This window comes from Pholcus phalangioides, unplaced genomic scaffold (genome assembly GCF_987345545.1).
Source record: "Pholcus phalangioides strain wild (caught in Gottingen) unplaced genomic scaffold, Ppha-v1.0 ptg000002l_1, whole genome shotgun sequence".
NCBI classification, from domain to species: Eukaryota; Metazoa; Arthropoda; class Arachnida; order Araneae; family Pholcidae; genus Pholcus; species Pholcus phalangioides.
The window spans coordinates 15,469,576-15,481,829 of NW_028301595.1; the positions used below are offsets into that span (position 1 = coordinate 15,469,576).

The 12,254-nt window shown below is 34.6% G+C and overlaps 1 protein-coding gene across 2 annotated transcripts in view; it reads left to right on the top strand.

Annotated features, from left to right (window-relative positions):
• LOC149089463 (uncharacterized) overlaps window positions 1-12,254 on the top strand; it is a 171,705-nt gene that overhangs the window by 112,001 nt on the left and 47,450 nt on the right. Inside the window, exons 25-26 of one of the 2 annotated variants that reach the window (XM_089238742.1) lie at window positions 2,223-2,268; window positions 7,139-7,324. In XM_089238742.1, the coding sequence (XP_089094868.1) occupies window positions 2,223-2,268; window positions 7,139-7,324 (232 nt within the window). The remainder of the gene's footprint in view (window positions 1-2,222; window positions 2,269-7,138; window positions 7,325-12,254) is intronic. The other variant, XM_089238746.1, reaches the window with a different exon arrangement.

Here is a 12,254-nt window from a genome sequence, read left to right on the forward strand (position 1 = left end):
CAATCAAAAACAGTGTATGGGTGAACACGTATTGTTATTGACTTCTGTGCAGGTCTGGCACAAGCTTTTGCGTGAGGGACATCTGTGAATAATGATTTTCGACCTGTTCCCCTTGTCATTACAGATGCTTTTTAGTGAAACAATTCAAACGCATAACCAACCCAAACAGAGAACACACACAATAAGGGACATCGGCAAGAGAGGAGGAGTTTCTTCGGTTCTGTTCATGCCATTATTACAGAGAAATTCCACTATAGGACTGAGTACACAGTGGTGACACTTGTGCCAGTCCTGCACACGAGTCAATGACTGCATGTTCACCATACACTGCCTTTGTTTGCTGATGCACTTTGCAAACTCCTTCTGTCACAAATATGAATAGCACCATGCTGCTCTTATTCCCAAACATTCGGCAGACGTAGATGAAAAAAAAACAACAATGATTGTCTGTTAGACAATACTATCGACTGACCACCAGCACATATCATGTGATTTCGCTCAACTTCCTAGGGAAAATATGCTAGGGGAAAAACGTCTATAGACCCAAAACTGGAAAAAAAAACCATGGCTAGACACATTTTTTAAATGTATGAAGTTCGAGAGTTACTTCTGTTCCAGACAACAGAGTCAAAATCATTATCACTTTTTCACTATCTTCCAATTCTTTTCTACTGATGAAGGAACTTCATACAGTTCCGAAACACGTCTAGCTGTGGTTTCTTTTTCCAATTTTGGGTCTACACATTTTTTCATTAGTATATTGTTTCATCCAAAAGGTAATTTATTTCTACCTAGGGAAAATCCATTATGCAGTAGAAGTTGCCTTCCTTACCTCCACAAAATTTTGCCACACTTATACCAGAATAAATCAAATTATAACAACTATTACATTTTCAATTATTTTCTGTTCAGTATATTTCAAATTTATCATAATGTTGAAATTATATTTACACTATGTTTATATGTTTGTTATCTGTAAAGTATAAAATTTAGCATTTTATAGAATGCTGGCAAGGTATGAAGTATTGGCTTTTAACATTAATTATAGGTATAATTAACATATAATAAAATTTATCATGTAAAACTTTTTCAACAAAAGTTATTTTGTACATATTTTTACAACTTACTCCATTTTAAGAGGACTTGATCAGAATAAGGCATGAGGATTCAATACAGGAGGACACAAATTCATGTATATAACAAAAAAAAATTCTATCAGGCAGGCAGTAGCTCAATTACACACAGTGAAAAAACATTATAATAAAGCATAGAGCTTGGTTTTGTTTCTCTTATCGTCTGTCTATCTGTTCCCTGGCATGAATTTCAGTGACCTTAGAAGAGAAAAAAATTCTAAAAAGGGAAAGAAATTTCGCGTTCCTACATAGTATCGAGAAATCTCCACACCCTTTTATGAAAGTTGTCAAAGTCATTGACTTGATTGCCAATCTTGCCAAGTGTCTCATGAACCTTCTACAATTTACTAGTGATACAAATTTCTCTAATTATCATTTTTACATAGAGCTATTATATAATTTACAAGTAAAACTGATATAATTATCAATGAATACAGCAGTATTTACAAATACTTCATATCAATATCATAAGCTTCTGTGTGAGCATATCACACAGAAGGGGGGTCTTTCAATGGCAGACATCCATGGGACCAAAATTGTTGTTTGCTGACAAAGAGTTTCTGTTAATATATAGCAAAATATATAGAAGTCCTGTTCTACAGGATGTAAAAGTGTCAGTTAATGGGAGGTGTCTTCTAATAAGGGATAAATCTCAGAAACTGGTATCTTTGTTGTCTTCTTCCTTTATTCAATAAATGTTGAATGAAGAAGGTTTTTATTTTTTTTTCCACCCCACCCTTTTCCTATGTAATATTGTATTTTTTCCTATCACCAAACTGTAGCAAGGGAGAAAATAAAAATAAATAATGCTGAGGTAAAATGGGGAAACAAAAATGGAATTCCTCTTCGTAGGGTTACCAATGAAGCATCAATAAGATAAAGGTGAGCACTTTCATGTATTTCTTCCATCTATTCTAGGCAGAGATATCTCTCCCTTGAATAGGGAAAAGGTTAATTTCTAAATTCAAGCCCTCATATTTCATACTTTGCCAAAACCCATTAGACATTCTGTAGAATGCCAGTGTTCTTATTTTACTGTTAACATATTTCAGGGAAGATTTAATTTTTTTGAATAACTTTTTTTTGTAGTGTAAGTAACAAAGAAATTACTGCAGACAGTATTGGTGCAGAAAAGGTATTTATTCTATATTTTATTATATTTAGTCAAAAATTCTATAACTTAAAATCTGAATATGTCAAAGTAATTTTATGCGGGTGTGATATACAGTGAAACCTCGATACGAAGATACTCTGCGGACCAAGAAAACATTGTTGTAGAGGGATTATCATTATATTGAGAAGCAGCAATTCAGCATTAAAGTATAGACATTTCTTAAAAAAGTTGAAAAAATATCGTTGTAGAGAGATTTATTGTTACATTGAGTATCATTGTAGCAAGGTTTCACTGTATTATCTATAGACATCAAAGTTCTATTATGAGAATTATTAGTAAGTCGAAGTGGCTCACTCACTTCTCACTATGTACCACGTTGCTATATGCTCTGAAATCTGCATAAGATTGGGGAACATGGTGTGTTTGGTCTTTCTAGTAAGTGAAAGTGATACAAATTTCTGGAACAATTTTAGCTACAGTGAAAGTTTGATACAATGAGGATTGCTTTTAATGAGAATCTCAGTATAACAAGTGTACAAAACATATTTTCAAATAGCTGATGTTAAAGATAGAAAGATATTCGGTTATAACAAGTACAAATTAGAGCTTTTGCTATAACATCAAAAAATCTCTTAAAAGGTCAGTTTTTCTTTCTTTTCCTTGAAGAATTAAACTAAAAGGATGGGTTACTATCACTTATCATCGTTCATGCTGCCCTTGTAAACATTACTCTGAGGTACTTCTAACAAAGGATGTACTCAGAAAAGTCATATTTTTTATTTTTTCATATTTTTAGGCTTTCTCCCTATACACATGAAATATGTGACAATTTTATTCGACTTTAGTCTCTCAAAGTGACTCTGAGATCATGGTCACTGCTAGGGCTTGTTGGACCAGAACTTTGCATCAGAACTCATCTGGAACCAGAACTCATCTGGTTATGATGGCATATGCCATTGCAAAGATATTTTGTCAAATTATTTCAATTTTGAAAACTAATTAGTAGTTACTTTAATTATTATAATTTTTTTGTTGATGATTTAAAAATGCAGTTAAGAATATGATGAAGTCAGTTTCAATGTATTCATAAAAAAATTTAATCGGGAAAATATATTTTATTAGCTTCAAACTTTTAAAAGAAAAGAAAGAGGAAAAGAAGAAATTAATTGGCCAGATGACTGATTAAAGTCGTTTTCAACAGCTGAATAAATCATGCTAAAAAACTTTCAGATGAGCAGAAAAAATGTTTCCAAGTTGATGAAATCTGCAGTTCAGTTTTAATCAGGGTTGGTAAAAAAAAACAACCAAAAACCAGGTTTTATTGGTTCAAACCAGTGATTCCCAATGTGGGCAATAGAATGTCCCGGGGAGGCGGTAGAAGCTACAGGTGTAACATAGGATCCTATGGGTTAGATTGCGTTGGTGATGCGATGGGAGAAAAAAATTTCTTAAGAGGAGGGTGATGGGACGAAAAAGGTTGGGAAACTGTGGTTTAAACCAGTTTTTTTTTGGTTTAAATAGCATTAACAATAAAAACAATAAATTTTCCAAAAAATCATTAAAACTTCTAATAATTAATTAAAATAAAATGTCAACGTAATTCACACTATTCCCATATTAATTAATCTATAAATATTTCTTACATTTCAACAAAAACCAGCTTTTGCAATTTAATTATTTTTTGATTAACTCAATGAATTATTTTGTGTTTGAAAATTCTTAATGTTACTATTAACCATGTGATATAAAGGTAATTTCTTCAGTAACTTTCAGTACACTTAATTAGAAAGCTATTTTGCAAAAATTGTGATTAAAAATTAGGTGAATATAATGTATTTAATGAAACACAAATAATGCAGATTAATTAGCAATGATTTATTATATACAGGGTGATTGTAACTAAAATTCTGATTTTAAAATACTACTACTACTAAACCACACATGTACCTTGTCCATACTCCTCTGCGAAATTTCTAACGAATTGGTACATGTCTAAACACAATTTTAAAACACTGTAAAAAAAAAAGAACCATTGTCAGAATGACTAAAATTTATATGAATATTCCTGAAACAATGAAATTTTGTATGGCAAAGGGGGAAAAATACTTAGAAATGTAAAATTAACGACACTGTCCATCATTTAAGAAATCTGCTTGCAGAATGGAAATGACAGCCAGTCAGGGCAAAATGATAACTTTATTAGTATTACACAATTTCATAATTCTGGGAAACATCCCAAAAAGTGAAGTAATTGAACAAATAACTACAAATTACTCAAAAAATGTTAAATATGTTGTCTGCTGTGTTCTGGACGAAATGTTCTGATATGAGATGAAATCACAAAAATGCTTGTTTAGCAACAGATCAGGCTATGTCGTAGTAATAATGGGAATGTGCTTTCAATTCACCAAAGTTTACAATCCAATCATTGTTCATAACATTTTGAGGTACCTCCTCACAGCCAGAAATTTCAAGGGTCAGGTGAATTGGCAGCCAGCCAGTGTCATGTCATCCTGTTATTGCCAAAATGGTTCTTCAGCAGCTGCGTTGCTGGTATCGCAATGTGCATCTTGATAAAAGTTGTGCTATCCACACACTGATGCTGTTGAAATGCCAATATGATGTGATTGCACAACATAAATTATAGACCTACTGCTGGCCAAGTACAGCATCATCTACTTGCACATTTTGCACTACTTGTACTTTTTTTTTTCTTTTCTTTTGTCAAAGAAATTTCCATTTGCTTCAGGAGTATCTATGCAAATTTTCAAGTCATTCTTATCAGTAGTTCTTATTGCATAGCTTTGGAATCAAAACTTCAATCTTAATCACCCTGTATATAGCTGATTATTTTTCATAAATCTGTTACTACTACACATTAGAACCCTGATTAACTGGGCTTAAAGATGAAAGTATAACAACTGTTGAATGTTATGACTTGGTGATTTGTTAAAGATAGAGCATCAGAATGCAGCCAAAAGTTAAAAAATGTAAGAATGAGAAATTTTGGCTTCTGTATATAACTTTAAGATACTTTATGTGGGAAAAAAATTATATATAAGTATATTATATTCAAGCCACTTTTATGAAACTTCTTTAAAAAACCACTTATATCATCTTATACTATTTAAAGATATACTATCAGAGTGTACCCCAAGAATATAAAATGTGGTGAGAATGAAAAATTTTGATTAAGAATGACCAATATATATGATATTTTTCATGGAAAAAAATTATATTTAGGCCACTTTTATTTGATTTTTTGAAAAAAAAAACCATGCTGGTGTTTTTAAAAAAACCACTTGGTTAAAACCAATATGGTTTAAACCAAACAGCCCTGGTTTTAGTTGTTCATTTGGTTTGCTAAATCGTTTTGAGAATATGAAATTCTTTGCAAAAATATTTTATAGAATCAACTGCACCCAAAAACCAACTTTACTACTGCACAGTCCTATTCTTTCATTAATATTATTACAAAATGATACAAAGACTTATATCATTAGAATGTGGCATCATCTTATATCATCATATGTGGCAGAAATTTTATAAAATTTTACTACAATATTTTCTACAGAGAAAATATTAAAATTTTCTTATAATGAGAAGTCTGTTATAATAACAGTTTTCCCTGTTATTGTGAGAATTCAACTGTCTGTCCATGTGCTCTATTCTGTTTACTTATCATCCTTGTGTAATTTATCAAAATTTAGCAGATACTTTTGGAAACTTTTATTTGGATTACCCCCCCCCCCCCCGGCATTCTACTTTTTCCAGTTTTTTGAATGGATCCTTGGAATATTTAAAAAATAAATAAAAATACGTGAATATATGTATTATGAGTATAAACGTGTACACAATATTATTTGTCTAGACTAAAACTATCAGTAGAAAGGAAACAAAATTATCGATAAAGAGAAACAAAATTATGAATAAAGAGAAAACAAAATTATGAATAAAGAGAAAACAAAATTATGAATAAAGAGAAAACAAAATTATGAATAAAGAGAAAACAAAATTATGAATAAAGAGAAAACAAAATTATGAATAAAGAGAAAACAAAATTATGAATAAAGAGAAAACAAAATTATGAATAAAAAGAAAACAAAATTATTCTCAATAAAAAAATTCAATAATTTTTATTGTCTTTTATTTCAACCATATATGAAGAGAACCTTACCTGAATAATGTCCTTATTTTAAGATTGTTGATAGTGTATTTGGAGGGATGCTTTACTTTCTAACAATGATATTCTCCTTGGGAAATGCATTTCTTTCAAATCTAAAGCTTTAAACTTTTCCTGCAAAGTTTTTGAAAAATCACTGCTCAATGTATTAGCATTTGAATTCTCAATTTACTCGCAGCAGGATGAAAAAGAAATGGTGATTTTGGCAAGACCATACACGCAACAGATAATTTCCACGCGCAGATGACCAAGTTCCTAGTCATTGTTCAGTGCTTAGAAAAAAACTGGAATAGAAGAGGGGGGGGAATAAAATGTTTTTATTTATGTACGCCATATACCTTTAATTCCTCATGGGGAGGATAAATGAAATTTTTTAAAAAATTCATCTCATACCGGAAAAACTTTAACATTAAAATAATAGTGAAGGTTCTGGAGCAGAGAAAAACTTCAGAGGAAACTTTGTCTTAAAGAGATATTTGACTTATCTGAATTCTAGTTACTGAGAATTGACTGTATATATCTCAAAAATTGTTTTGCAATAATAAATCATTAGATCAATATTTAGATAATGATAGATTTATTTTAATATCGTTAGTTTTTAATGGGTCTAAACATAATATTTTTTTCCTGCTTCTCACATTACCAATTACCTTTAAACATACTTAAAAATTCTATTCCACATTTAACACTTAATCATCCTTATTCAAGACCTCCCTTTATCACACATGGCCCCTATTTCCTGAAACACCCTTTCCTAGCAAACAGGTACCTCAGAAAACTACAGTTAGAACCATGCATACAGTTCAATCTGCAGGAAGTTTTCAATTACCTTCAAGGCAGTATTCCATGTATCAAGAACTCATTTTTGACTTTGTTCAAGATGGTCACGAAGAGGTAATATACATATCCATAGAATTGGTGATTAAGTAGTGGTAAATATAGTGAATCGTCAATGAATTACTCAAATTTACCAGTTTGTATTTTTCATATTTCAGTCTAGGATGATGAACTTGATTGGTAATATTGGTTTTCTTTGCACATGCCGATATGTGGGAACAAAGCAAACATTACAAGACTGATAATAATTTTGTTTCTATCTTCACACTTATTTCCCAAGGAATGTAAAAAATTATAATTTTTTAAAAATTCAAATTAACTTAATTTCTTAATAAGCAAAAAATTAATCTTAATCTTGTCAATGAATTCATAACATGAAAATTAATATATGCAAGTAAGTGAAATACTTGGCTGAATATAAAGGCATTGGCTTTATTCTTAAAATGTTGGTAAATAATATTTCTTCATCGAATTCAGATGAACATGAAAAACATCCCTATGATTACAATACTATTACATTATTAAATTTTTAATATTTTGAAATACCTTCAATTTGAAGACTGATTTTGTTGCAGTCTATCCCAGAAAACTACCATCTCAAGTTCAAATAATTAGAAAAAGTTGCATCAGTTTGTGAAGTTTTATGTAATTCTGAAGAGTTTTTCTTTATTGCTTTTAAAGCTTTTGCAAATGTGTCAGAGTTTTTTAAATTATCTTCTGCATCAATCTCTTTATTGTTGCAATTGTGTATTACCATCCAATATTTTGCAGTTCTCGTAACAACTTATCATCAAGCTTTTACACTCATGTCCATAAATTAAAGATAATGCCAGCTCCGGCAAATAAAGGTTCAGAAACAAAACAAACGTTACTCATTCATAAAGCCCATTTATTAAACAAAAGATAAAGAACAAAAACGATGGTGTATGTATGATACCATTCATAAAAACTATTATTTTTGCTCCCTGGAGCAATTGTATAAAAAAATATCTCCTTTACAAAAACTTACTATTACATGGTTGGTATGATGGTTAATACATTGTATGTCTTCCAGGCGATGAAATACAGTCCGTACAACGCCTAGGCATGCTGAGTATCAAATTATCGATCTGATCTTGGGGAAGATCACTCCACTCAGCAAGCAATGCTCTTCGAAGTTCCGGTACACATGTAGGAGGTGGTTGACGGGCTGCAACTCGTCGGCCAAGCATGTCCCACACATACTCTATCAGATTCAAGTCAGGTGAGAATGCTGGCCATTCCATACGGGTTATATCCTCAGATTCAAGGCATTCGTTTACGATGTTTGCTCGGTGAGGACGGGCGTTGTCATCCATAAACACAAATTCTGCCACCCCTAAACAAACCTACATGTTGTTCCAGAATGATGTCCCGATAAATTTGAGCTTTCAGGGTTCCGGTTTGAACATGCAGATCTGTTCTGGAACCCAGTATAATTCCACCCCAAACGAGCAATGCTGCACCACCGTAATGGTGCCGTTCAATGATGTTATCTTGGTGGTAACGGGTACCTGGCGTTCTCCATATGAAAGTCAGACGTGAATCAGACTGCAAACTAAACCTGGACTCGTCGGAAAACATCACACAAGCCCACTGTGACGATGTCCACATTGCATGTTCTCTACTCCAGGCTAATCACTGCCGGCAGTGAGTTGCCAAGAGCGGAACACATCTGACAGGCCTGGGAGCATATAGACCAATATTTCCCAAACGTCTGTACACGGTTTGCCTTGAAACTGTGGTACCCGTGGCTGCAGATAGCTGACGAGACAGGTCGGATGCTGTACTTCGTCTGCTTCTTTTGGCAGTTACTGCCAAATACCGGTCTTCATTCGGCTTTGTAACTCGGGGGCGACCTGTACTGTAACGTCTACTGACATTTCTGTTATCTTGGAATCGTTGCCAAAGCCAATTCCAATTTCCTCGGATACTTCCACCTGAGTACGCCCACATTCCAGGGGGCCGATAATTCTACCACGTAAAAAATCATCCACATGCGTCCTCTGTATCATAACTATTCGCTTATGGCACTGAGCGCCTTACAGAACTCCTGTGAACAATTTTACTTCTTTGCCACCATTCCTTATATACCCCCCCCCCTTACACTCTTGTCATTGTGACGTACTATCGGCATCATCTGGTGGCTTCTTGAAATTTGCATATCATTCTTGCAGATATGTGTGATAATTGTACAGGTGAAATTTTTACTTTAGATTTCGATTTCCGTGTGCTTCTGAATTATCTGAGTGATTCTTAATTTATGGACATGAGTGTATTTGTTCATTTTCAGTGAAATTGATAATTGCTTTCATTTACCTATTTTGAAGCATAGCATAGCTAATACAGGCTAGAATGTCTAGACAAACTCGAAATGCAGTCTCTAGTGAAAATCAAAATGTGCCACCTTTTTATGAATAACTTGCCATTGGTTGATATTTCTTATCCTTATCGCCAATCTCTCATCACATCAATTCAACTAACACCTTCAGTTGAAATTCCTAGTACTAGCACTTGTGGAGCAGTATGTTTTATCAATACTGAGAAGTTTCACTAGGCAGAGTCAGGATAGATACCAGAATCCTAATGTGAGGTCTACAGAAGGCAAAAGAACCTCTAAAGGGGACTCCACTCTGATTGATATCCAGTCAGTCATAAAAAGCAATGTAGTCTTAGTCCATGGGTTAGCGTACCAACCTCTTGATGAATATAAAAAACAAGCCTGCTGTTCGGAATCAGCAATAAATTATAGGTACCGGTCTAATTAGCCCGACTAAGAGCAACACGACTCAACCCAGACGGGTAGAAGGCTTATATCCCGGGAGGGACAGAGCCTCGGTCGTGTCTGGTCTGTCGGTCTAATTAGCCCTCATGTGCAGAAAATGACCGTGGTGTGACAAAAATGATCAAATGATCTTTGGCCTGAAGTGCATGAAATTGTCTGATGATTGAGAGGGATGTACACTGCTCAAAACAATTAGGGGAGCACATGGTTTTAACAAAATTACGCAAAGATGTATACCGATAAGTAACATAAAATGAATCATCCATAATTTAAAGCCTAGCAGGAAACGGAAGAAGAAAACTTCATATGCAAATCAAAGTTCATGACGTCAAAAACCAGAAAAAGGAGATAAGGGCAGAAATCGGGATGTTGCAGAAGCGTCTGTTTTACTGCCGTAACTGTGAAATTTGATTGTGCAGTATTTTTTTTTGAGACAAGGTAACTTGATGTCTCAACAACGTGATTTACCGCAATCCATGGCATGGCGTGTTATAGGCAGACTGGAATCCGGGCAAACACAACATAGTGTCGCGGATGCTGTTGGAGTCATCAGAAGTGTTGTTGCAAGGCTGTGGAATCGATTCCAAGAAACAGGAAATGTTAGACGTCGACCAGGGAAAGGTCAGCCATGCGCCACTACAGCAACTGATGACCGGTATATACGGTTAACAGAACAGAGAATGCTACGCAGCTGCAAAGACGGTTGCTCTTGGCAACAGGACGAAGGGTGTCCAGCCAAACAGTACGTAATCGGCTTCATGAGGGAGGGCTCTATGCACGTAGGCCAATGGTCTGCATTCCGTTGACCCCACGCCACCGTGCGGCCGAAGAAGATGGGCTGCTGAACATCGAGATTGGGAGCAACATGATTGGAGCCAAGTGCTGTTTACAGACGAGTCCCGATTCAGTCTGGGGTGTGACACCCAACGTGTTCTGGTATGGAGGGACAGGGACACTCAAAATAACCCTGCATTCGTTCGTGAAAGGTCACAATACAGACGAGCTGGTTGGAATCAGCATAGGCGGACGTACGGACCTGCATATCATTCGGAATGGCACTTTGACGGCCCGAAGGTATGCAGACGAGATACTGCGACCTCATGTCATCCCTTACGCTGGAGCCACTGGAGATTCCTTTGTTTTCCAGGATGATAATGCCCGACCGCATAGAGCTCGTCTGGTGGAGAACATGCTTGAAGCTGAAACAATACAGCGTATGGAATGGCCAGCGTGCTCTCCTGACCTGAATCCAATCGAGCATGTTTGGGACATGCACGGACGACGCATTGCTGCGCGACCAAGGCCGCCTGTTACTGTCCGAGACTTGCAGATTGCACTTCTTGAGGAGTGGAACAGTATTCCCTAAAGTCTGATCGATAACCTCATCGCATCCACGGCAAACAGGTGTGCAGCAGTCTTAGCTGTTCGAGGAGACCACACGCCCTATTAAAACTCATGCATCATGTCTAAACAGTACTTTTTTTTATCGTTTACATGTAACCAAATTGTTGCCCTAAATCATGTTTTTTTCCATATTTTCAAAGAATTAAAGCTTAATTCCAAATTTTTTTACGTCTTTTTTCTGTATTGCGCATTGATATGCTTGTACTATCCATTGTATGCGAATACGTGGCTGTCTCGCACGTTTTTCTTCACTTTTTTCTTGCTCCCCTAATTGTTTTGAGCAGTGTATAAATAAGAGGACGCATAAGTGAGAAATTACTGTAAATTACTGAATAAATATGTTAATTGGAATAAAATAATAGTTTTCACTGCAAATTTTCATTAGCAAACACGTTTTGTCTAAGAATTTGATAACAATAATAAAAATTAAGCATTAACTTATCACTGTAACCTAAATTATCACTAACCTAATACAGAAATACAGGTACTGTTTGTACTTTTGAAGCATATTTACAGATTAAAGAAATATGCTGTTGCTTAAAGCAGCATTAGAATTGAAAAATAAAAATCACCAGTGAATATGGGAAACTACTGGTTGCCAGACATCATGTGTGGTCCATTAAACAAAAAATCTCTTTTGCATAATTATAATTCATTTTCCTAAATATATATATTGTCTTTTAGAAGAGTGATATACCACCGAGGGGTGCAAAAAGCCATAAAAAATTATTAGAACTCTAGTCAAATTTTCTGAAGCCACCACTGTTGATTTTGTAGCCA